The sequence below is a fragment of the Stenella coeruleoalba genome (assembly GCF_951394435.1).
Source record: "Stenella coeruleoalba genome assembly, chromosome: 5".
In the NCBI taxonomy this organism is placed as follows: domain Eukaryota; kingdom Metazoa; phylum Chordata; class Mammalia; order Artiodactyla; family Delphinidae; genus Stenella; species Stenella coeruleoalba.
In genome coordinates, this window is record NC_137150.1 from 133,227,905 (window position 1) to 133,251,935 (window position 24,031).

Genomic DNA, 24,031 nt, shown 5'->3' on the forward strand with positions numbered 1-24,031 from the left:
ATCTCTTCGAGATAATGATTTCATTTCCTTTGGATATATATCAAGAGGTGGCATTGCTGGATCATATGGTAGTTCTATTTTAATTTTTTGAGGAACCTCCCTACTGTTTTCCACAATGGCTGCACCAATTTACATTTCACAACAGCAGTGCACAAGGGTTTCCTTTTCTCCACATCCTCGCCAGCATTTGTTATCTCTTTTTGATAATAGCTATTCTAACAGGAGTGAAGTGATACTTCATTGTGATTTTGATTTGCATTTCCTTGATCAGTAGTGATGTTGAGCACCTTTTCAGTGTACCTGTTGACCATTTGTATGTCTTATTTGGAAAAGTGTCTGTTCAGGTCCTTTGCCCATTTAAAAATTGTTGTTGTTGTTGTTATTGTCTGTTCAGGTCCTTTGCCCATTTAAAAATTGTTGTTGTTGTTGTTGTTATTACATTATTTTTCTATTGAGTCAAATGAGGTCATTGTAAACTCCTTAATTATATTAAGTATTCTTGCTCAAAAGCCGTATTGTCTGTCCATCATTTGTTCTATCCCTTCCATTTTTTTTTAACTTGAGCTTAAAGTTGAGTCTTTTTTTATGTGTGTTTTAAAGATAAAATACTTGTTGAAAGTTATTGGAAACTCTCTTAAGAGGATAGTCCAATGTAGATATTCTAGTTTGTATTCAACTACTAGGATTGCCAAACTCTTGAATTTTAGTTTTAGAATTTTCTTTGTGGCTTGTGACCTAATGGGAAGTATCAATACACTACACTGTATGTATTTAAAGTGCACAGTTTGGGCTTCCGTGGTGGCACAGTGGTTAAGAATCCACCTGCCAATGCAGGGGACACGGGTTCGAGCCTTGGCCCGGGAAGATCCCACATGATGCGGAGCAACTAAGCCCGTGCACGACAACTACCTAGCCTGCGCTCTAGAGCCTGCAAGCCACAACTACTGAAGCCCGCGCACCTAGAAGCCCTGCTCTGCAATAAGAGAAGCCACCCAATGAGAAACCCATGCACTGCAACGAAGAGTAAAGCCCGCACGCAGCAACAAAGACCCTATGCAGCCCCCCACAAAAAATTAATTAATTTTTAAAAAAGTGCACAGTTTGATCAGTTTTGACACATGGATATACCTGTGAAACCATGACCATTATGACGATAGCAAACATTTCCATTCCTCCCCAAAGTTTTCCTGTGCCTCTCTGTAATTTTACATTCTGTCCCTTCCTCTACTGTCATCTCCTGGCAATCACTGATTGGTTTTCTATCACTATAGAGTAGTTAATATTTTCTGCAATTTTTACAAAAATGGAGTTATACTGTGTGTATGTGTATACCTGCTTCTTTCATTAAGCATAGTAATTTTGACATTCATGCATGTTATTGCTTATAGCAACAGTTGGTTCCTTTTTATTGCTAAATAGTATTTCATTGTATGGGTATATCATTGTTTATTTATCCATTCATCAGTTGTTTGGGTTGCTAGTTTTTGGCTCTTAAAAATAAAGTTGAGGGGCTTCTCTGGTGGCACAGTGGTTGAGAGTCCGCCTGCTGATGCAGGGGACACGGGTTCATGCCCCAATCCGGGAAGATCCCACATGCCGCGGAGCAGCTGGGCCCGTGAGCCATGGCCACTGAGCCTGCGTGTCCAGAGCCTGAGCTCCACAACAGGACAGGCCACAACAGTGAGAGGCCCACGTACTGCAAAAAAATAAATAAATAAAAATAAAGTTGATATGATATGTGTAGAAATCTTCCTGTGGATAGAAATCTTCATTTCTCGTAGCTAAATATAGAGAAGTAGAGTGGCTGGGTTGAATGGGAGCTGTATAATTTTTTTTTTTTTTTTTTTTTTTTTTTTTGCTGTACGCAGGCCTCTCACTGTTGTGGCCTCTCCCGTTGCGGAGCACAGGCTCTGGACGCGCAGGCTCAGCGGCCATGGCTCACGGGCCCAGCCGCTCCGCGGCATGTGGGATCTTCCTGGACCGGGGCACGAACCCGTGTCCCCTGCATCGGCAGGCGGACCCTCAACCACTGCGCCACCAGGGAAGCCCTGTATAATTTTTTAAGAAAACTGTTTCCCAATGTGATTATACCATTTTACATTCCTACCAGCAGAGTCTAGCTGTTCCACATTTTTGTCTGTACTTGGTATGCTCAGTCTTTTTCATGTTTGCCATTCTAGTGGAAACATAGTGGCACATGACTTTGGTTTAGTTTCCCTAATGGCTAATGATGTTGATCACCTTTTCATGTGTTTCTTGTCCGTTTCTGAGAGTTATTTTGTGAAGTGTCTGTTCACATCTCTTATCAATTTCCTCACTAAGTTGTTTGTCTTACTATTTACTTTTAGGTTGCAAGAGTTCTTTATATATTCTGAGTACAGTTCCTTTGTCTGATGTATGTGTTGCAAATGTTTTCTCCCAGTCTATGGCTTGCCTTTTTGTTTTCTTAAGGAGATAACATTTCACTTTGATGAAGCCCAATTTACTGTTCTCTCTCTTTTTTAAAAAATAAATCATGCTTTTTTGTGTCCTAAGAAATTGTTGCCTAGCCCGAGGGTCACGAAGATATTCTTGTTAGAATTTTTTTGTGTAAAACTATATGGTTTTAAATTTAGGCCAAATTTAAATTTTGATCCATTTTGAATTAATTTTTGTGTACTTTGTGAAGTAGGATCGGTGTTCCCCCCTCCCGCCTCCACCACCTCCCCATATCTAGTTGATCTACTTCAGTTTGTTGAAAAGACTTTTTTCCTCCAGTGATTTGCCATTGCCAAAAATGAATTCACCAAACATGTGTAAATCTATTTCTCAATGCTTTGTTCTATTGATCTGGTATGTCTGCCTTTACATCAGTCCCAAAAGGCCTTGGTTATTACATTGCTTTTTTAGTAAATCTTGAAATCAGGTAGAATAAATTCTCCAATTTTGTTCTTTTTAGAAATTGCTGTGGTTATTCTAGGTCCTTTGCATTTGCAAGCAAATGTCAATATCAGCCTGCCAATTTCTACTCAAAAGCCTGCTGCAGTTCTAATTGGGATTGCATTGAATATATAGATCCATTTGGCGGGAATTGCCATTTTAGCAATATTGAATCTTTCTATTAACATAGTATATCTCTCCATATATTTAGGTCTTCTTTAATTATTTTTTAAGCAATATTTCATAGTTTTCAGCATAGAGACCTTGGCCTTGGATGTCTTTTGTTAAATTTATACCTAGGACTTCTACATTTTTTTGACACTGCTATAAGACGGATTGTTTGTCTTCATTTCAATTGCCAATTATTGTTCATATATAAGAATTCAGTTGATATCAACGTTTCATCCTGTGATATTGCCAAATTCACTTATTGTACTATTTTGTAGATTTCTTGGGGTTTTCTATGTAAACAATTATATCATCTGTAAATAGAGTTTTATAGATTTTTTAAAAATCTTTGTCTTTTTTTTTTTTTTTTTGGTCTGTTTGTTTTTCTTACCTTATTTCAGGGCTAGAACCTTCAAAACAATGTTGAATAGAAGTGGTAAAAGTAGGTATCCTTGCCTTCTTCCTGATCTCTGGGGGGAGAAATTTAGTCTTTAACCTTTAACTATGATGCTAGCTATAGCTTTTTCATAGATGCCCTGTATCTGTTTGAGGAAGTTTCCTACTAATCTTAGATTCCTGAGAGTTTTTATCATCCCTAGGTGTTGAGGTTTTGTCAAGGCTTTTTTTCCCACATTTATGGAAAAACGATTATATGAGCTTTTTGGTTTATTCTGTTAATATGGTTGATTACATTAATTTATTTTCAAATGTTAAATTAACCTTGACTTCTGCATAAACCCTTGGTTATGTTTTTGCCAGTGTATATCCTTTGTTATATATTTTTGAGTTTCAGCTTTGAATTCTTCTTTGGTGAAGAATTTTTGCATGTTCTTTACAGTCTTGTTCTGTAATTTTGGGGGGATACAGCTCAAAAGACGTATGACTTGTCAATTTCAAGGACATTATGAAGATTAAGTGAGGTGGAAAACTAAAATTTTTTGGAAAATTATCAAGCTTACCTACATACTATATTGACTGAGAAATAGTGGAAGAACAGAATAGCAGCTGTAGTTTTTAAAGGGAATTGGCAGTGAGAAGTGGCCTGCTTCATCACTGGACTCACAGACTTTCAGTTCATTGTGGTGGCTTGACCACATGTGTTTTCTCTTCTCCTTCCCTGATGTCTGCCATAATCACATAGGCAGCTAAAAGATGTAAACTCCTAAGGAAAAAGATAACAGTAGAGAAGATAGTGACAGAAGATTTTTTTTTTAATATAAATGTATGTATGTATTTATTTATTGGCTGTGTTGGGTCTTTGTTGCTGCGTGCGGGCTTTCTCTAGTAGCGAGCAGTGGCTACTCTTCATTGTGGTACACGGGCTTCTCATTGCAGTGGCTTCTCTTATTTCGGAGCGCAGGTTCTAAGCGCATGGGATTCAGTAGTTGTGGCACACGGGCTCAGTAGTTGTGGCTCGCAAGCTCTAGAGCTCAGGCTCAGTAGTTGTGGCGCAGGGGCTTAGTTGCTCCGTGGCATGTGGGATCTTCCCAGACCAGGGCTTGAACCCGTGTCCACTGCATTGGCTGGCAGATTCTTAACCACTGCACCATCAAGGAAGTCCCCAGTGACAAAAGATTTTGACAATTTTTTGTAAAGAGAAACATAACTTTGGAAAGGAGTGTTAATTTGAGTTCAGAGGTAGATAAACAGTGCCTACAAATAAAGATGAGGTCAAGCAGCTTGTCCCAGGCCCAGAGTACTTGGAGGCTCCTGGCATTCCTAGGTCAGTTTTGCAGCTGAAAATCGAAATTCTTCAACAGTCTGTGTTTCAGACATTTTGAACCATTCTCTCCTGCACCCCAGCAGACAGGTGATTACGTCAGCCCCCTTCCTCTGGGGAGATGTGAAGAGCACTAGGCCAGAGATGCTCTAGACTAGAAGGGTGAAACATGGGGTTGAAAATAAAGGGATTGTATACAAGTCCACCCACTGAAGTTAGGCCCCTCACTTCTTTCTCCCTTCTCCACTCCTCCCCAGAAGCCAGCTGGAATACCACATCTAGCTGAATATAGCTTCAATAGAAAAAATCTGACATTTGGAGATCTCCCAGTGAACAGGTGACTAGATATATCTGATCATCATAGGGAGAAGCCCATCAATTAATAAACCTGCCACCCATGCCCAGCTTCTGAGCATTGTTTTAGTGCCTCCATCTTAAATATGAAGGTACATCCAAGGATCACCAGATATATGAGCAAAGCCTCAAAAGTGAAAGAGAATGACCCTAAACGAACTATCAGTGAGCAAACAAAAAAGGAATCAAATGATGCAAGAAACAGAAGAAAACTAAAGAGTAAAATGAAAACAAAAAATCAGAAGAATAAAAGAAGTTGTGTCCATTTAAAAAAGAGATGGAGGAGAACACTAGGAATAAATAGTTGAGAACAAGATAGAGCTTTTGGAATTTTAAAATTCCATGGACAGGGCTTCCCTGGTGGCGCAGTGGTTGAGAGTCCGCCTGCCGATGCAGGGGACACGGGTTCGTGCCCCGGTCCGGGAAGATCCCACATGCCGCGGAGCAGCTGGGCCCGTGAGCCATGGCCGCTGAGCCTGCGCGTCCGGAGCCTGTGCTCTGCAATGGGAGAGGCCACGACAGTGAGAGGCACGCGTACCGCAAAACAAAAACAAACAAACAAACAAACAAAAATTCCATGGACAGATGAAATTGAGTATTAGGGCAAAGGAACTCTCACTTTTTAATTCTAAATTTATCTAATTTTTTTCTGTTACTATTTAGTATTCATTTTTAACTGTGTGCATTTACCATGTTGTTTAGTTAAGCATAAGGAAAATATTAAGTTTGGATTTTTTCAGTTGGGGAAGAGGACTGGCTTGGTTTCACGTTGACTGTTCATGAGCAAATAATGCCTGATGGGGATATTTGAGCCTGGGTTTGTGTTTGGTATTCTGGGCAGACATTAGTGTAATATGCATTTTAAAACAGCAATCGCAGACAATGTTTTTCATAAAAGCAGCACAGGCTGTGGAGTTTGCTTCCCCTGCTCAAATCCAGCTTGGTCACCAAATGTGTGATGTTGTTCTAATCACTTCGCCTCTCTGATTCTCATTTTCTTCGTGTATAGTATGGAATGGTAATATAGTACCTATGTCATAGGGCTGTGATACTATGGAAAGAGTTAAGGGACTTCCCTGGAGGTCCAGTGGTTAAGACTCAGCACTTCCACTGCAAGGGCACAGGTTTGATCCCTGGTCAGGAAACTATTGCACATGATGCACAGTGCAGCCAAAAAAACCCCCCAAAACGGAGAGATAAGACAGTGTGCAGCACGTACTAAGTGCTCATTAAAAAGAGCAGTTGTTGTAACCATGAAGCAGATGGAGTAGTATATGTAGATGGTTAGGAAAAAGATATATTTAAAAAATAACAAATACAACAATACAAATAATGAGATAATAGGCTGTCCCGAGCTAATAGTATCACTCCCCAGACTGAAAGCTTCTTGTTGCTGGAGAGTCTTTCGTTCACATTCCTCAATGCCCATCATTGTACCTGGGACTGAGAAACTGCGCAGAGAAGGAATGAATGAATGAACCCTTAGTTGTAACATTCATTTGCAGTGCTATCCCCTAACTCTAGTATCAGTCTTCAGGTCATTAAGACAGCATGTTAGTGTGTTTATAAGTACCTAGGAGTGAAGTTTTTGTAAACTTAAATGTTGCATTTCAATTACAGGCGTCCATTAGCAAGGTGAAAGTAACAGAAACATGGCTCAGTTTCCAACACCTTTTGGTGGTAAGTTTTCAAAGATTTTCCTTTTTTAATGTACTTCGGAATCGCATTTTTAAAAACTTAGTATTATGGCAAATTTCAAATATTCACGTAAGTAGAGGGAATAATATAATCAACCCATCATATAGTTTCAGTGATTATCAATCAACTAATGGCCAATATAGTTTCACCTGGATTCTTTTGAGCACCTCTCATACATCAGATCATTTCATTCACAAACATTTTAGTGGGTGTTTCTAAAAGATAACACTTTTAAAGATATAACTACAATACTGTTACCACTCCTGTAAAGTTTCTAGTAATTCCTTAATGTCTTCAACTATCAAGTCAGTGTTAAAATTTTCCCTGATAGTCTTTAGATATTTTTCGTTGTTGTTGTTATGGTTGGTTGGTTCAAATCAGGATCCGAACAAGACACACACATTACAATTAGTTCATGTGTTTCCTAAGTTGCTTTGTTAGTGAACCCTTCTCCATCCCTGTTTTTTTGGTTTTTTGTTTTGCAGTTTATTTGTTGAGGTGACTGGGTCATTTATTCTGTACTTTTTCTTTAGACTGGATTTAAAGCATGACATTTTTGTTTTACTTTAGTTAATCTGCTTGAAACATCAATCTGCATAAGATGTGTTTTTCAGGTAATTTCCCCTAAGATTATTAGGAAAGTGTTAAATGTTGGTTTTGCTTACTGGCCAAGTTTTGTTTTGTTTTAAAGAGAGCATGCCATATGACTGAATTTCTCTTGGCAGCTGTCAAACCTAGCCACCGTGAAGAGAGTAAGGCAGCATAAAGCCCCATCCCTGGGATTACATCTGTAAAAGTCTCTGTGAGCTTCTAGTACAGAAGTCTGCAACCTTTTCAGAACCATTAGTCTTACTGTTTTATTTTCTGTTTTGTTTTTGTCCCCCTTCTTAGTTACTGAGCAAGTTTTTTGTTTGTTTTGTTTTGCTTGTTTGGTGGGGTTTGTTTCTGTTTGACAAATTTTGACAGGGCAATAGAAGTTGCAGGACTGTAAGGCCTGTGAGGGTAGGGATCTGATCTATTTCGGTCACCATCTTATCCCTAATGTCTAACACAGTGTGTGGCACATAGGAGGTGTTCAACAAGTCTGTTTTCAGTGACTGAATGAATTGCTGCTCTGCCTGTCGCTGTCATATCAGACCCTGCAGAGAAGGGAGATTTCAGTGTTTAGGCATTTTGCTTGTATGCTAGGCACCTTCACATACTGTCTGTTCCCACCTTTTGGGAAAATGTCTGAACTTTTGAAAACCTTCTACCTGTGTAATCTAGAGTTATTTGGTGAATTTGTTTGAGAAAACCTAACACTAAAGTGAGGAAAATCCCAGAAACAAGGGGATATCTGGTCAGTCCAAGAACTGAAACTGAAGGACTTAAATCCTGTTCCCTCTGGTTTGCCATTGTTTTTTTCAGGATACCCATTTTTAAAAACAGCTTCAGTGAGTTATAATCTACATGCCATAAAATTCACTACAATCTAGTATTTGAATATTTTTATCACTCCAAAAAGATTTTCATGGAATCACATAGGATACTAATTTAGTGAAGCTCAATTTTTCCATAACTTTCACTTGTGGCATTTAAGATATCTGAAAATACTGTTTTAAATTAGACTATTGATTTGTAAATCAGTCTGTTTATGTAAATAAATGATGATTATTAACATGTCTTCATACAGTCCTGCTAACTACAGGGTTATAGGACAAGTTTTTAAAAAAAGAGTTTGTGCTAATATCTTTTATTTTTTTTGGCCTGCTTTACTCTTAATTTTCTTTTTTTTCCCCTTTCTTTAAAAAATTTTTATTGGCATATAGTTGATTTACAATGTTGTGTTAGTTTCTGTTGTACAGCAAAGTGAATCAGTTATACATATACATATGTCCACTCTTTTTTAGATTCTTCTCCATATAGGTCATTACAGAGTATTGAGAAGAGTTCCCTGTGCTATACAGTAGGTCCTTATTAGTTGTCTGTTTTATATATAGTGGTGTGTATATGTCTACTCTTAGCTTTCTAACTTTATATTCAAAACTTCCAAGGACAAACAGATGTTAACTTATCAAATCATTTATAACATACCGACAGTATCTTAAGGTACTATGGAAACTGTGCGTGTGAGCACTTTGTTTTTATTTTCTCATTGAATAATTTCTTTGTCTTTTCTTTGGATTGTAGGTAGCCTGGATATTTGGGCCATAACTGTAGAGGAAAGAGCAAAGCATGATCAACAGTTCCATAGTTTAAAGCCAATATCTGGATTTATTACTGGTAATTGGAGTCAGTATTTTTACATTTTTACTTATCATAGTGCATATATCTGTGGAAAATCTATTATGCAGAGCGAAGGTGGGCACATGTGATCTAGGGTACACTTTGCCTATTTTGCCTTAACCTGGAGTCTGTATTTTTACAGTTGCTTCTCTTCCAATGCACTCAAGTCTTTTTTACAGTTTTTAATGAATGCCAAGTCACTGTTTTAGGCATATCACTATTGGGAATTGTTTAAGATTAATGGACCACATTCTTTAAGTAATTGTAGCATTGGACTGTGGTCCTTCAGCAAAAACACTTCCTTAATTCTGATCTTGAACTGGCTTGAGTAAATTAACAGATTATGAACATTAAAAAAATTTTTTCTTATTGCTATGTCCTTAAGGTCCTTTTGTACTTTGCGTTTTCTAATCTCTTTCCTGTTTGATTACTCTTCAGGAATTAGCTTTAGAAAAAATGGGATCTAGATTTCCTGGGAACTTGCTTTTGTGTGTATTTGTTTCACTTCTCTTTAACTTACTAATTCTTAGTCCTCGATGTGATTCTTTTAATCATTGTTACTAACTCTCCATAAATATGTTAGAAGTACCAAAAATCTGAAGTGTAGGTAAATGAGAATGGCAAAGAACTCTTTTGTAAAGTAGAAGTATGGGTCATCAGTTTCTTGAGAATTTCTGTAGGTTCACTTTGTTGTAATGTGTAGCTGTTAGCATCTTAATTACTAGCAGATTAATTAAAGTGGACAATCTACCCCTACACAATGGTAGGCCCTTTTTGAGATGATTTTTTTTTTAAGTGTTACATTCTAAAGTCAGTGCTGATGGATTCATTTTATTGTTATTTATAAACTTATCATTTGGCTTTTAAAATGTATTCAGTTCAGTATTTACAGGATTATTAACCTCTTTCTTTTTGTAATTTTGCCATAAGTGGTTTTCTGTCAGCTGCTGTTTTCTTCTAAAACTTTTTCCATTTCATTTACAGGTGATCAAGCTAGAAACTTTTTTTTTCAATCTGGGTTACCTCAACCTGTTTTAGCACAGATATGGTAAGTTGGAACTTCATACAAGCAGAAGGTTATAAACTAGTCCAGTAATATCTAATCTTAATTTCTTAAGTTACAGAGGAGAACATGTATTTCTAGTCTGAAATACCCCACTACTTCTTACCAGAGAAGTACTTCTGAAAAGTGTCTTTCTGGTATGGAACTTTAACAAAAAAAAAAAAAAAAGTGGTGACATTTGCAAGATAACTGTTACAAAGTTGAATTTCCAGTTGAGAAATCTACATTTTGATATTTTCTCACCACTTTGGTTTTTTTGTTTGTTTGTTTTCTGGGGGTTTTTTGGCCACACCATGCTGGAGTGTGGGATCTTAGTTCCCTACCAGGGATTGAACCCATGCCCCCTGCATTGAGAGCACAGAGTCTTAACAACTGGACTGCCAGGGAAGTCCCTTTCTCACCACTTTGTTTTACCTTCATCCACATCACCCATATTCATCTAAATGGTCCACATTTCCTGCTTTATAATGTGATAGTTCTGTATCTTTCATTGAATAAAAGGTAAAGAAGATATTTGAGGTTAATAATGGAATAACCAGTGAAAGAGTGAAATAACCAGTATTCATTACAGTGTTGTGCAAGGTGAGCACATAAAAAATATTGTTGAATCTCTTGATTAACTAGCACAAATAAGTGTTCAGTCTTTTGAAACCACAGGAAAGAAAGAGAATGAATGAAAAAGACTGGCAAATACAGTTTTGGGTTCTAGGTTTATGACTTTGGGAAGCCAGGCTGAATTCTTTGGCCAAGAAGCCACGTTTTCCTGCAGTGTATGGTTCTTACAGTTAGTACATCATTTCCCTGGGCTCGTTAGTGTTGTGGTGGGCAGCTTGTTATGGTGAAAAGAACACATGATTTGTAGTTGAATCCCATCTGTACTACTTTCTATCTTTCTGATTTGGAACATGTACTTACCCCCCCCCCCAGCCTCAGTTTTCACATCTAGAAAATGGGAAGACACTTGTTTCCTTACAGGGTTATTGAGTGGATTAGCAGAGAAACTGTATGTAAAGGACTTAGTGTGGGCCCTGGCACATAATAGAGCCTCAAAACAAAACCCCAGAAAGGTACTGAGCTGGCCAAAAATGTTCGTTCGGGTTTTTCTGTAAGATGTTACGGAACGCAAAAATAAAGATTGACATAGTTCCTTGTTGCCTTTAAGCAGAGTCTACAGAACATAGTCTAAGCTTGATTATAAGTGTTGTCAGTATGAAAATCATTTACTATGTTCTGAAATAGCAAAACTTTCATGGGAAATTATATATTATTTGTGTGTGGATTTATTTGAATTGAAATTAAATGATATCAGATTCCTGTGCTTTTTTTGGTGTCTGCTTTATTTTCTTTTTCCTGGTTGTCAGCATATGGGCTGCCAGACTGTCTCTTTCAACTATGATACCCTTTTAGTGCTAATGTCTCATCTACTTTGAAGTAGAAAATTCAGATAACCAAGGTTTTTGGAATTACTTTTATTATTTTTTTTTAATTAATTAATTACTTTTTGGCTGCGTTGGGTCTTCGTTGCTGCGGACGGGCTTCCTCTAGCTGTGGTGAGTGGGGGCTACTCTTCGATGCAGTGCACAGGCTTCTCATTGCAGTGGCTTCTCTTGTTGCGGAGCACGGGCTCTAGGCGCACAGGCTTCAGTAGTTGTGGCACGCGGGCTCAGTAGTTGTGGCGCACAGGCTTAGTTGCTCCACGGAATGTGGGATCTTCCTGGACCAGGGATCAAACCCGTGTCCCCTGCATTGGCAGGTGGCTTCTTAACCACTGTGCCACCAGGGGAGTCCCTGGAATTACTTTTAAAGTAAAGTAAAAGACACACACACACACACACACACACACACACACACACACACAGAAGGAACACTCATGTACTTCTGAGCACAGGGACACTGACCTGTTGGTTAAGTGCCTAAGTCTAAATGCAAGAAACTTGTGACATCTGTGTTAAATTTCTTTTTGCTTTGTGTTCTGCTGTGTGATTGTTTTTCACACCATCAACCAAGATCACTCACTAGAATCTTCCTTTCCCAGACTTAGCTTCCTTCACTGAATTCTGCTTTTATACTGTATTTCCAATCTATAAAGGTTCATTCAAGAAGCAGTCTTGTAATGAATACTCTGCTGCAAGGAAATCTATAATAAATTAACATTTATTCATTCAACAGTGGAAGAATATTTATCAGATGTCTACTATGGGCCTGTGCCTGTTGTAGGTGCTGGGAATACAGCTGTGAACAAAACTGACAAAATTTGTGCTTTCATCGAAATTGCAATCCAGTGGAAGGAGATGGTCAATAACAGCATAAAAACTGTCACATGTTAATAAGTGTAATGGAGAAAAATAAAGTATTATTTAGTAAATTTCAGTTCTTTCAATTAAGACAGTTAATTTTTTGTTTGTTTTTTTGGGTTTTTTTGTTTGTTTTTTTTTTTAACCAGAGTATACCAAAGTCATTTTTACCAACTTATTCTTTTCATTGTGAAAATTTTTTAACAGTGAATATAATGAGTCTGCAGACTTAGGTTAAATCAAAAGTGTTCTTTGTCTTTAATTTTTTTCTGACATTTTGTTAAATAAATTTGTGATGGCATATTTTACTTTCATCAAGAATTGCTATCAGGGGAAAAAAAACAAAATGAAACACACCTCTAAGAATCTTTTCCCAAAAGCAATATCTCTGAAAAGTCGTTAGAAATTTCTCGAGCCACAGATGTCCTGCTAAGATGCTGGAATGGTGTGGTGCAGAGTGTGAGGAACATCTGTCTTTTGACACTAGCTCTGATGCTTCTTCACTTTGGAAGCTTGAGCAATACTTCACCTCTTCAAATTTCGGTTTATAAATTTATAAATAACAGCTGACCTAATGAAATAGTTTTCCCTCCCTATCTCTCATGCTAATCTTGTGTTCTCATGTGGTTTTTCTGATGGGATCACAGGGCAAGTCCAATGCCACTTTTGGTAGAGAGAGAAGTGGGTTTGAGTCTAAAATTTTAGGCAGTCCCTGTGTCATTCCTCTGGGGAAGAAGAAAATTTTGGATTGAGAATTAGGACCTTTTTCTAGTTTCTCTTTCTCTCTGGGCCTTACTTTCATTTGCTCTGGACCATTCAAAAGTGTGAGTGATGTGCACAGCTGGGAAATATCTGTTGGAATCCATGTAGAAATTATATTCCAGTTAATTAATTTATGAGCTTTGGAACTATAACCTACTAATACTTTGGAACTACCTATCTCTCCAACCCAGTTTCCAATTAAGAATACAGGAAAACTTGAATTCTCCCTCAGAATGGAGTCAAGTCAGTGTGTGTAATGCCAAATTATAACTGTGGCCAAAGATGATATATCTTCCTAGAAATTGTCTTGCTAATAAGGAACTGGAAGGAACAGGGCCAGTATCCTATATCCTTTTGGCAGCTTAAATGCTTAACATTGTTGCAACCTTGATCTGGTGTGGAGACAGAGAAGAAGAAAGCAGAGGGCAATGGACAAGAGCCTTGAAGGCGGAGGAAAGCAGAGGTGGAATGAGGACTTTGGAATCAGAGGCAGTAGGTAGGGGCCACAGAAATGGGGATTAGAAGCTCTTAAGGAGAGAAATGAGGGGAAGAGAGGCAGCACCACCTAGAAATGGGCCCCAAGAGGAGGAGGAAGCCAGAGGCATAAGGGCAGAAATTAGAACATCTTGGTGATCTGGCTCAAGGATGGGGCAGGGGGCAAGGCTAACGCCTGTGTGACGCCTTTGGATGCTATCTTAGGATACCACTGAGCATATGTCAGGAGGGCCTTCAGCCCCCAGCAAGATCAGTTTGCCAAAGTCATTTACCCCCAGAAAAAGTCATCCTGGACATTCCTGAGTCGTCACCATCTCAGTTCATGGCATTGAGCATCTACCCGGCTGCTGGAAGCCATGCCTGATTCCTCTCTTTTCCTTACCCTACGCAACCAATCCATCAGCAGGTACTTTTTGACTCCATTTACAGACTGTATCCCCAATCTGGCCATTTCTTTCTGTATCCTTTGCTACCATCCTAATTTGTCATAGTGGGCCTAATAGCTGGGCCCACTATTCGAGCATTCTGACTCCCGAGCATTCTGACTGGAGTCTCTCACACTTGCCTGTTTAGATTCCATTCTCCAAACAGCACCCCAACAATCTTTTGAAAAAGTAAATCCATTTAAAACTCTCCATTGATAAGAAAACCCAAAGTCATGACCAAGGCCACAAGGCCCAATATGATCTGGCTCTTGCTTTTTCCCTCTTCTCTTATTTTGTACCACTCCCTTCCTCAATTTTTGCACTCTAGTTTCTCTGACCTTTTTTCTATCTTTAAATGGGTTCCTTTGGCCTCAGGGTCATTGCACTTGGCATTTTCTCTTCCTATCATGCAACTCTTCTAGATCCTCACATATTTGGCCGATTACCCTTCAGGTTTTGGTTCACCTCCCCAGAGAAGGGCTTCCTGACCACTAATCTAAAGCAGTTCCCTCTCCCCACCTGCTCTGAAGAACGTCTTCTCTTTCCCATCACCTTGCTTTATTTCTTTTTTTTTTTAATAAATTTATTTATTTTATTTATTTATTTTTGGCAGCATTGGGTCTTCCTTGCTGTGTGCTGGCTTTCTCTAGCTGCGGCGAGCGGGGTCTACTCTTCGTTGCGGTGCGCGGGCTTCTCGTTGCGGTGGCTTCTCTTGTGGAGCACAGGCCCTAGACACGCAGGCTTCAGTAGTTGTGGCACACGGGCTCATTGCAGACTGTAGAGCGCAGGCTCAGTAGTTGTGGTGCACGGGCTTAGTTGCTCTGCAGCATGTGGGATCTTCCTGGACCAGGGCTTGAACCCATGTTCCCCCTGCATTGGCAGGCGGATTCTTAACCACTGCGCCGCCAGGGAAGGCCTTGCTTTATTTATTAATAGCACTTACCGTGTGGAATAATCTGACTAGTTTTCTTGTTGAGTGCTTGCACTGAAACAAGCTCTGAGGGCAGGAACGTTGCCTGTCTTTTTCTTAGTTGTAAGCCTAGTTCCTGGATAGAGACCTTAGTAGGTGACCTGTTCAAAAATATTTGTTGGAGAAATCCCTGGTGGTCCAGTGGTTAGGACTCTGTGCTTTCACTGCTGTGGTCCAGGTTCAATCGGCCAAAAAAAAAACTTCGGATGAATAAACAAACAGATGGGTGAGTGACTAGGCCTGGTTAATCTGCACAGTGGAAGGTGAGCAGCCTGTGATGAGCCTTTGTGGGTGAAGTAGGCTCCTAAAGGAATCTGTTGGCTTCAGTTCTGGTGTAGTGAATGAGACTGAGCGAGAGGAGGCCCGCCTTTTTTCTCTGAATCCTATGATACAAACAAGATAGTTTCAGAATTTCTACACTCCCATCCACCACAGACAACAAACCTATTCAATGGCGTTCAAGGTTACTTCATAGTTCTTTTGTTTATAGCCTGAGGATATATTTATTGACTCCATTTACAGACTGTATCCCCAGTCTGTAATGACAAGAAATGTCAGAAATGACAAGTACTGTGTTCAGAAGTTATTTAGATTAGTTTTTTTCCCTTCTTCCTATGTGGACATGTTACTTATTTAAAATACTATTAGGTTGATTTGGTTTTTTTGCTTGTTTTTTTGTTTTTAATTAATTTTTATTGGAGTATAGTTGATTTGCAATGTTGTGTTAGCTTCAGGTGTACAGAAAAGTGTATCAGTTATACATATACATATATCCACTCTTTTTTAGATTCTTTTCCCATATAGGTCATTACAGCATACTGAGTAGAGTTCCCCATGCTATACAGTAGGTCCTTATTAGTTATCTATTTTATATGTAGTCGTGTGTACATGTCAATTCCAGTCTCCCAATTTATCCCCCCCCTTGGTTTATATGTTTTTGTTTTTATTTAGTTTAGGGATCTGCTCTCATCTTTGTGAACTTAATTTTATGTTTTGAATATGTAACACATTAACAAGATTCCAAAAGCTAAACTCTACAAAAGTGTGAACTCAGAGAAGTGTCACTCGCTGTCCTATTGTTTCATCCCATTCCCACTTATTTTATTAGCTTCTTATTATCCTTTCTTTGTTTATTTCTGTGGGGAAAAAGCATGTCCATAATATGTGTGCAAATTTATATTTAAATTATTTCCTCTTCCTTCTACTTTGAAAGTAACCTCCTATAAATGTTCTTTTGTTCTTTGCTTTTCTCACTTAACAGTGTATCCTAGAAATCGCTCATAACATTCCATAGAGATCTTCCTCATTTTCTTTTTACAGTTATATAATAGTTATTGTTGAAGATATACCATAGTTTATTCAGCTAATTTCCTGTGTTTTCTGCATTTGGGTTATTTCTAATATTTTGCAATTACAGATAATGCAGCAAAGAATGAGTTAAAGCATGTTTTTTTCCTTTGTTTTTTTTTGTGGTACGCGGGCCTCTCACTGTTGTGGCCTCTCTCGTTGCGGAGCACAGGCTCTGGACGTGCAGGCTCAGCGGCCATGGCTCACAGGCCCAGCCGCTCTGCGGCATGTGGGATCCTCCCGGACCAGGGCACGAACCCGTGTCCCCTGCATCGGCAGGCGGACTCTCAACCACTGCGCCACCAGGGAAGCCCAAAGCATGTATTTTTGTATTGTTGGAAGTGTATCTTCAGGGTGAATTCCTAGGATTGAATCACTGTGTCAAAGAGTAAATGCATATGTAGTTCTGTAGGTGTGGCCAGATTTTCCTACACTTGGAGTTGAAGCACTTTTTCCTGCTGACAGTATGTAAGAGTGCTATGTGGTTTATTTGTACAAATCAAACAGAAAACTTACCCTTAGTATTCAGCATACTTGTGGACCTTTCCTCATCTCAGCCATGCCTGTTATATATAGATTTTTTTTTTAATTTTATTTATTTTTAGTTGCATTGGGTCTTCATAGCTGCGTGCGGGCTTTCTCTAGTAGCAGCGAGCAGGGGCTACTCTTCATTGCAGTGCACAGGCTTCTCATTGTGGTGGCTTCTCTTGCTGAAGAGCACAGGCTTTAGGTGTGCAGTCTTCAGTAGTTGTGGCGCATGGGCTCAGTAGTTGTGGCACATGGGCTTAGTTGCTCCTAGGCACGTGGGATCTTCCCGGAACAGGGCTTGATCCTGTGTCCCCTGCATTGGCAGGTGGATTCTTAACAGCTGCGCCACCAGGGCAGTCCTTATATATAGATTTTAATATCAGACTAAACACTGTATTTAAGATCAGTTTGTTTTCAGGAGTCATAGATAGCTATTTTGTCTTATTTTTTTATTAAAAATATTTTTTATCATACTTTCTTTTTAGCTTTGGAAGTTTTGTGAATTTCAGGATCCTCAGACTTTTAGTTAGTCTTTTGGGGAGATTATTAGAAATGAGTAAACTGGGCTTCCCTGGTGGCGCAGTGGTTAAGAATCCGCCTGCCAATGCAGGGGACATGGGTTCGAGCCCTAGTCTGGGAAGATCCCATATACTGCGGAGCAACTAAGCCCGTGCGCCACAACTACTGAGCCTGTGCTCTAGAGCCCGCGAGTCACTGCTACTGAGCCCACGTGCCACAACTACTGAAGCCCGCACGCCTAGAGCCCGTGCTCCACAACAAGAGAAGCCACCACAATGAGAAACCTGCGCACCACAACGAAGAGTAGCCCCCGCTCACCACAACTAGAGAAAGCCCGTGCGCAGCAACGAAGACCCAACACAGCCAAAAATAAATAAATAAATAAAATAAATTATAAAAAAAACCTTTCATTAAAAAAAAAAGAAATGAGTAAACTGAGAAATAACTATAAATAAGAGATGAACTGGACAGCAGAGCTGAAATCATATTTTGCAGAGAAGATTTGAGAAATCGAATTCCAAATCTACTCCAGTATATTAGGAGGGGGTGGGGAGAGTTGAGCTTTGTAGGAGTAACTGCTATAGTTCTAAAAGACCTTTGAGTTTTTACTACAAAGGAGTCCCAACAGTTATATTCTGTTAGTTGAGCAAAAGAATTTTTTTAAAAAGGTCACACAAAATTGTCAAAAAAGTTTTGGAGTTTTGGTGGATGTCTAGAACCTGAGCATTATGTGTTTCCTCTCCTCTCCTTTTGAGGCTTCTCCTAATTAAACCATTACTAGAAAGTCTCTTCTCTCATAACCCACTCATTATCCCACACTGGGTATTTTTGTTTCTCTCTAGAAAACATATTTTGGGGACAGTAGTGTGGGGAATAGGGAGTGGGAATCTATCTGCCTGATTTTTTTTTTTTTTAAGTATGCATGTCAATGTTGATTGTTGGGAGGTTTTTTTTAATCCATGAAAACCATTTGAAATAGCTGAATATCTTTTTAAAAATATTTTGGGGATGTCCCTGGCGGTCCAGTGGTTAAGACTTGGTGCTTCCACTGCAGGGGGCACAGATTCAATCCCTCGTTGGGGAACTAAGATCTCTCATGCTGCGTGGTGACGCGAAAAAAAAAAAATTTGGTAAAAGAGAGAAAGCTCACCATTTCATTTTATTGATTTAGTTTCCTTTATAAAACCTGAAAAACAGTACAAACGTAAAGCAGCCGGAGACCAGTCTCAATTATGATCGTAGACACAGAAAATCAAAACAAAATCTTAGCAAATAGAATTCCACAATGTACAAAAAGTATGACCAACTTGAGTTTATGCCAGGGGTGCAAGATTGGTTCAGAATCAAGGAATTCCCTCAACATTATTATATCAGGAGATAAAAGGAAAAAGAAAATGTGGGATCAGATCAGCAGATGCTGACTAAGCATTTGATAAAGAGTATAGTAACCATTTCTAATAAGTAGAAAAGGGAACTGCTTAAATATGTCAGATTACTTTCTAAAAATCAGTACCAAATATTATTCTAAACAATGAAACACCGTAGTCATTTTTTTTAAAAAACCATTTAATTTAAACTCAAAACCAAGCAGGGATGCTCACTTAGTAATGTCATAGAGGCAGTAAGACCAACAGGAAAGAGGAATGGTGGGGACTTCGCTGGTGGTGCAGTGGTTAAGACTCTGAGCTCCCAATGTAGGGGGCCCAGGTTTGATCCCTGGTCAGGGAACTAGATCCCACATGCCGCAACTAAGGAGCCCACGTGCCACAACTAAGGCCCGGTGCAACCAAATAAATAGAAGTAAATAAATATTTATTTATTTACAATAAAAAGGAATGGTATAAATATTGGAAACGAAAGTTAACTCTCTTTTTTGCTAGTTATGTGATTGTGTAAGATTCACAGAAGTTTGGTAAGATTGCTCAATACACCCAGCATAAATGATTATTAAAAGCAAAATTCTTCTCTATGCTTGAAATAAGCACCTAAATATGGAAATGGGGGACATGTTCTATTTAAAAGAGTGACAGAAATGATAAAATTCCTAAGAACACATTTAACAAGAAAAGTAGTTACTTATATTGAAGGAAGTGATGTAATCTTATTAAAGGAAATATTAGTAGAACTGAACATACTATTTTTCTGAACTAACTATCATAAAAATGTCAGTTCTCGGGCTTCCCTGGTGGCGCAGTGGTTGAGAGTCCGCCTGCCGATGCAGGGGACACGGGTTCGTGCCCCAGTCCGGGAGGGTCCCACATGCCGCGGAGCGGCTGGGCCCGTGAGCCATGGCGCTGAGCCTGCGCGTCCGGAGCCTGTGCTCCACAACGGGAGAGGCCACAACAGTGAGAGGCCTGCGTACCGCGAAAAAAAAAAAAAAAGAGTCAGTTCTCTAAAAATTCATGTATCTAATGCAGTTCCATCTTGATTTTCATTAGAGTTGTTTATAGAATAGATAAATTAAAAGTTAATAGGGAAAAAGAAATGTCTGTGAATGGCCAAACAAGTTTTTTTTTTTTTATTGGAGTATAGTTGATTTACAATGCTGTGTTGGTTTCAGGTGTACAGCAAAGTGAATCAGTTATACATATAAATATATCCACTCTTTTTTAGATTCTTTCCCCATATAGGCCATTACAGAGTATTGAGTAGAGTTCCCTGTGCTATACAGTAGGTCCTTATTAGTTATCTGTTTTATATATAGTAGTTTATATGTGTCAATCCCAATCTTCCAATTTATCCCTCCCCCCGCCCTTACGCCCTGGTAACCATAACTTTGTTTTCTACATCTGTGACTCTATTTCTGTTTTGTAGATATGTTCATTTGTACCCTTTTTTTAGATTCCACATATAAGTGACATCACATGATGTTTGTCTTTCTCTGTCTGACTTACTTTACTCAGTATGACAATCTCTAGGTCCATCCAACAAGTTTTTTTTAAAAAAGCCTTGCCAGATACCAGAACATACCATAGAGTCAGTGGGATCAGATTATTGTCACATTGACCTGGGAATTGTTCAGTCAGAGTAGATAATCCAGAAATAGATCTCCTTTCATATGGACGTTTAATGAACCCCCAAAATATTTATTTTTACTTCAATGAGAAGAGGATGGATTGGTTAATAAACATTGCTGGGAACCCTAGGTATCCACCTGAAGGAAATCTGGTTGAACCCTGGGGTAACATACCACACACATATATGCAATTACAATTGGTTTAAAGATTGAAATGTAATAAAGTAATACCATCTTAGAAAATAAAGCTATGTGATAAAAGAAATATTTTACACATATAAAAATGTAGAATTTCTGTATGCTAAAGATATTACACACAAAATGGACAGAGTTTTAAAAAATCTTTCAACAACTGACAGATAAACAGTTGATATGTAATATACAATGAGTGCTTTTAAACTGACAAGGAAAAGACATGCAGTCCATCAGAAAGCTTGGCAAAGGATGTGAATGAGCAGTTCATGGAAGCACGAGTCCAAGTGCCCAAGAAACATGGCAAGCGATGCTCAAGGCCACTAGAAATGAGTGAAATTCAGATTCCACTGGTGTGGTATGCTGAAGGCGGTCATTGACCACAGGAGGCCTGGGGCACTCCTATCTGAGGCAGAAGGGTGGTTTCTGTAGCCATGGGGTTCCCTTTATGACTTTATGACCATTAAAATTTTTCCTGAAGAATAGTGTTGACTTTTACAATTCTTAACATGTTTAAAGATTTTTAATCTTTGTTGTATTATTACGCTTTTTACTGTGCCTCATGTTTTCTTACTTTGAGTTAACTCTAGAAATGTAGGGTTATTTTCTATGTAGCTTAATTTTCTTTTGAGGACACAATCTTTATGTGGCTCATTTAAAACATTGCCAATGATGGCATTGTAATTGGAGTAGCTGGTCTTAACATTTGAAGTTTCAAATAAAACTTTTCTTAAGAAAGGATTAAAAAATAAATCCTTATGCCCTTAAAATCTAGACTTCAACAAATGAAATCTGAATGAACATATTTTGTGCAGAAGAGGTTAAATCATGAATATGCACAGTTTCAGTTAGCAAAAATGTAGTTTCCAGTTGCAAGTACAAACCCCTTTCTTCCTTCCTCTTACTCTTATTTGAGAGAAATGCTTTACATAATAACTCATTGGAAATTGACTTGACCGTTTGTTTGAGTACCACTTTCAAATAGTAAGTGCATTTGTAAGGTCATTTAATGAATTTCCAGAGCTTTGAAAGTATGCTAGTATTACAGTATAGTAGAGCATAGTGTGTCACATCCCCATGGTGAGGTTTGTAGAACCCCACAGAGGAGTTGATGCAATCTAATCAAGTATCTAGAAATAAACTCTGTTTCTAAATACTTTTTTCCTCCTAATAGCTTTATTGTCACATAATTCACATAACAAAAGTCGCAGTTTTAAAGTGTATAGTTCATTGGTTTTTAGTCTTTCCAGAATTGTGCAACCATCATCACTACCCAGTTTAGAACATTTTTCTCACTCCAAACAGAAACCCCATTTGATGTCCATGGTATATATCCTGACATTCAGACTGAAAATTACCATGTGTATCGTAAAAGTAGAGAGTAACACAATAAAACATATTTCATATTTATATAAAACCTTTTCAGTTTTTCCCTACAGCTTGGTAAACAAGTTTTGTTTTGTTTCGTTTTCCCCGGGACCGAGGGAGCTGATTATTTAGTTTTTGTGTGGGTGGGAGTGGTGGTTTGGGAAAGGTTCTTTTAAGGTCACAGTCATTCTAAGCCCATGCTGTTGGTTTGCAGGGCGCTTGCTGATATGAATAATGATGGAAGAATGGATCAAGTGGAGTTTTCCATAGCTATGAAACTCATCAAACTGAAGCTACAAGGATATCAGCTCCCCTCCACACTTCCCCCTGTCATGAAACAGCAACCAGTTGCTATTTCTAGTGCACCAGCGTTTGGTGAGTCTGAAAAGGAGTTGGTTCCTATATTTCATTACATGTTTTTAAAATAACTATTTCCCTTCTCCCACCCTCCTCTCTCAGTCTGTAGCATTGTGAAGTTCTAGGAAGTATTCTGTCTGAAAAATGATGGCCCTGTGCAGAAAGATAATGATGGAAGGGAAGAAGCATGGTCACATTCTAACCCTGGGATGAGAGTAATCAAAATGAAAGCAAATAAATAAATTTCACAGCTTACATCTCAACCAATACAAAGGCCTGGGATGAATAATAAAACACCTGAATTGGGGGCTAACTCCATAGCATACAATATATGAATTAATCATCCCACTGTAACAAGTTTGATATCTTTGAGTCATTGGCTTATGAAAACTTAGACTGAGATTTAATTTTGTACTTTATAAAAATGTGGACTAAGTTCTAGTCATATAAATCTCATTGCAGGATACATGTGTGTGTAATCTGTGAGGTGTAGTGCCCTCTGTGACGTTTCACAGGACTCAGCTATCCAATTGATTTCTATAACAATGCAGAATAAAACTCAGGTCACTTTGAAATTAAGATTAATCTTTTCTTTTTAAACATCTTTATTGGAGTATAATTGCTTTACAATGGTGTGTTAGTTTCTGCTTTATAACAAAGTGAATCAGCTATACATATACATATATCCCCATATCTCCTCCCTTTTGCATCTCCCTCCCACCTGCATCTCCCTCCCACCCTCCCTATCCCACCCCTCTAGGTGGTCACAAAGCACCAAACTGATCTCCCTGTGCTATGCGGCTGCTTCCCACTAGCTATCTATTTTGCGTTTGGTAGTGTATATATTAGTCCATGCCACTCTCTCACTTCATCCCAGCTTACCCTCCCCCCCCCCCATGTCCTCAAGTCCATTCTCTACATCTGTGTCTTTATTCCTGTCCTGCCCCTAGGTTCTTCATAACCCTTTTTCTTTTTTAAGATCCCATATATATGTATTAGCATATGGTATTTGTCTTTCTCTTTCTGACTGACTTCACTCTGTATGACAGACTCTAGGTCCATCCACCTCACTGCAAATAACTGAATTTCGTTTCTTTTTATGGCTGAGTAATATTCCATTGTATATATGTGCCACATCTTCTTTATCCATTCAAGATTAATCTTTTTTGATTCATTTAAAAACTGGCTCCCCTGCCTTTTTGTATTGGGGTGGGGGAGAGGATTTCTATAAACTTCAGCCTCCAGTGACTCACATATGCCAAAGATTTTCAAGGAAATTCATATTATATATTTTAAAAATGATTTATGAACATTACCCACCAAAAGAAATAAATGTTTCCGTCTTGGGAAGATACCACCCATTACCCTCTAACCTGAGAATCTGAGCCCTAGATTCTATTTCTACCTTTACTATTAAACTCAACCTTGAAATTGAGCTTGATTAACTTTTCTGTGCCTTAGTTTCTTCACTTTAATATAAAGTACAAAGTTTACCATATGTATTCATTCTCTCACCTTGTAGAAATGGTCATTCTTAATTTAAATTTGGTTCTCACCCTTTAAAAAATTGT

At 38.6% G+C, this 24,031-nt stretch overlaps 1 protein-coding gene across 5 annotated transcripts in view; it reads left to right on the plus strand.

The window, feature by feature from the left end:
• Positions 1-24,031, plus strand: part of ITSN1 (intersectin 1) — a 231,899-nt gene that overhangs the window by 54,347 nt on the left and 153,521 nt on the right. For all 5 annotated transcript variants that reach the window (XR_013828579.1, XR_013828580.1, XM_079923189.1 and 2 more), the window contains exons 2-5: positions 6,782-6,841; positions 9,029-9,121; positions 10,109-10,172; positions 22,318-22,478. Coding sequence is in view for 3 of the 5 variants with exons in the window: in XM_079923189.1 (XP_079779315.1) it covers positions 6,814-6,841; positions 9,029-9,121; positions 10,109-10,172; positions 22,318-22,478 (346 nt within the window). In the remaining 2 variants the exon portion in view is untranslated. The remainder of the gene's footprint in view (positions 1-6,781; positions 6,842-9,028; positions 9,122-10,108; positions 10,173-22,317; positions 22,479-24,031) is intronic.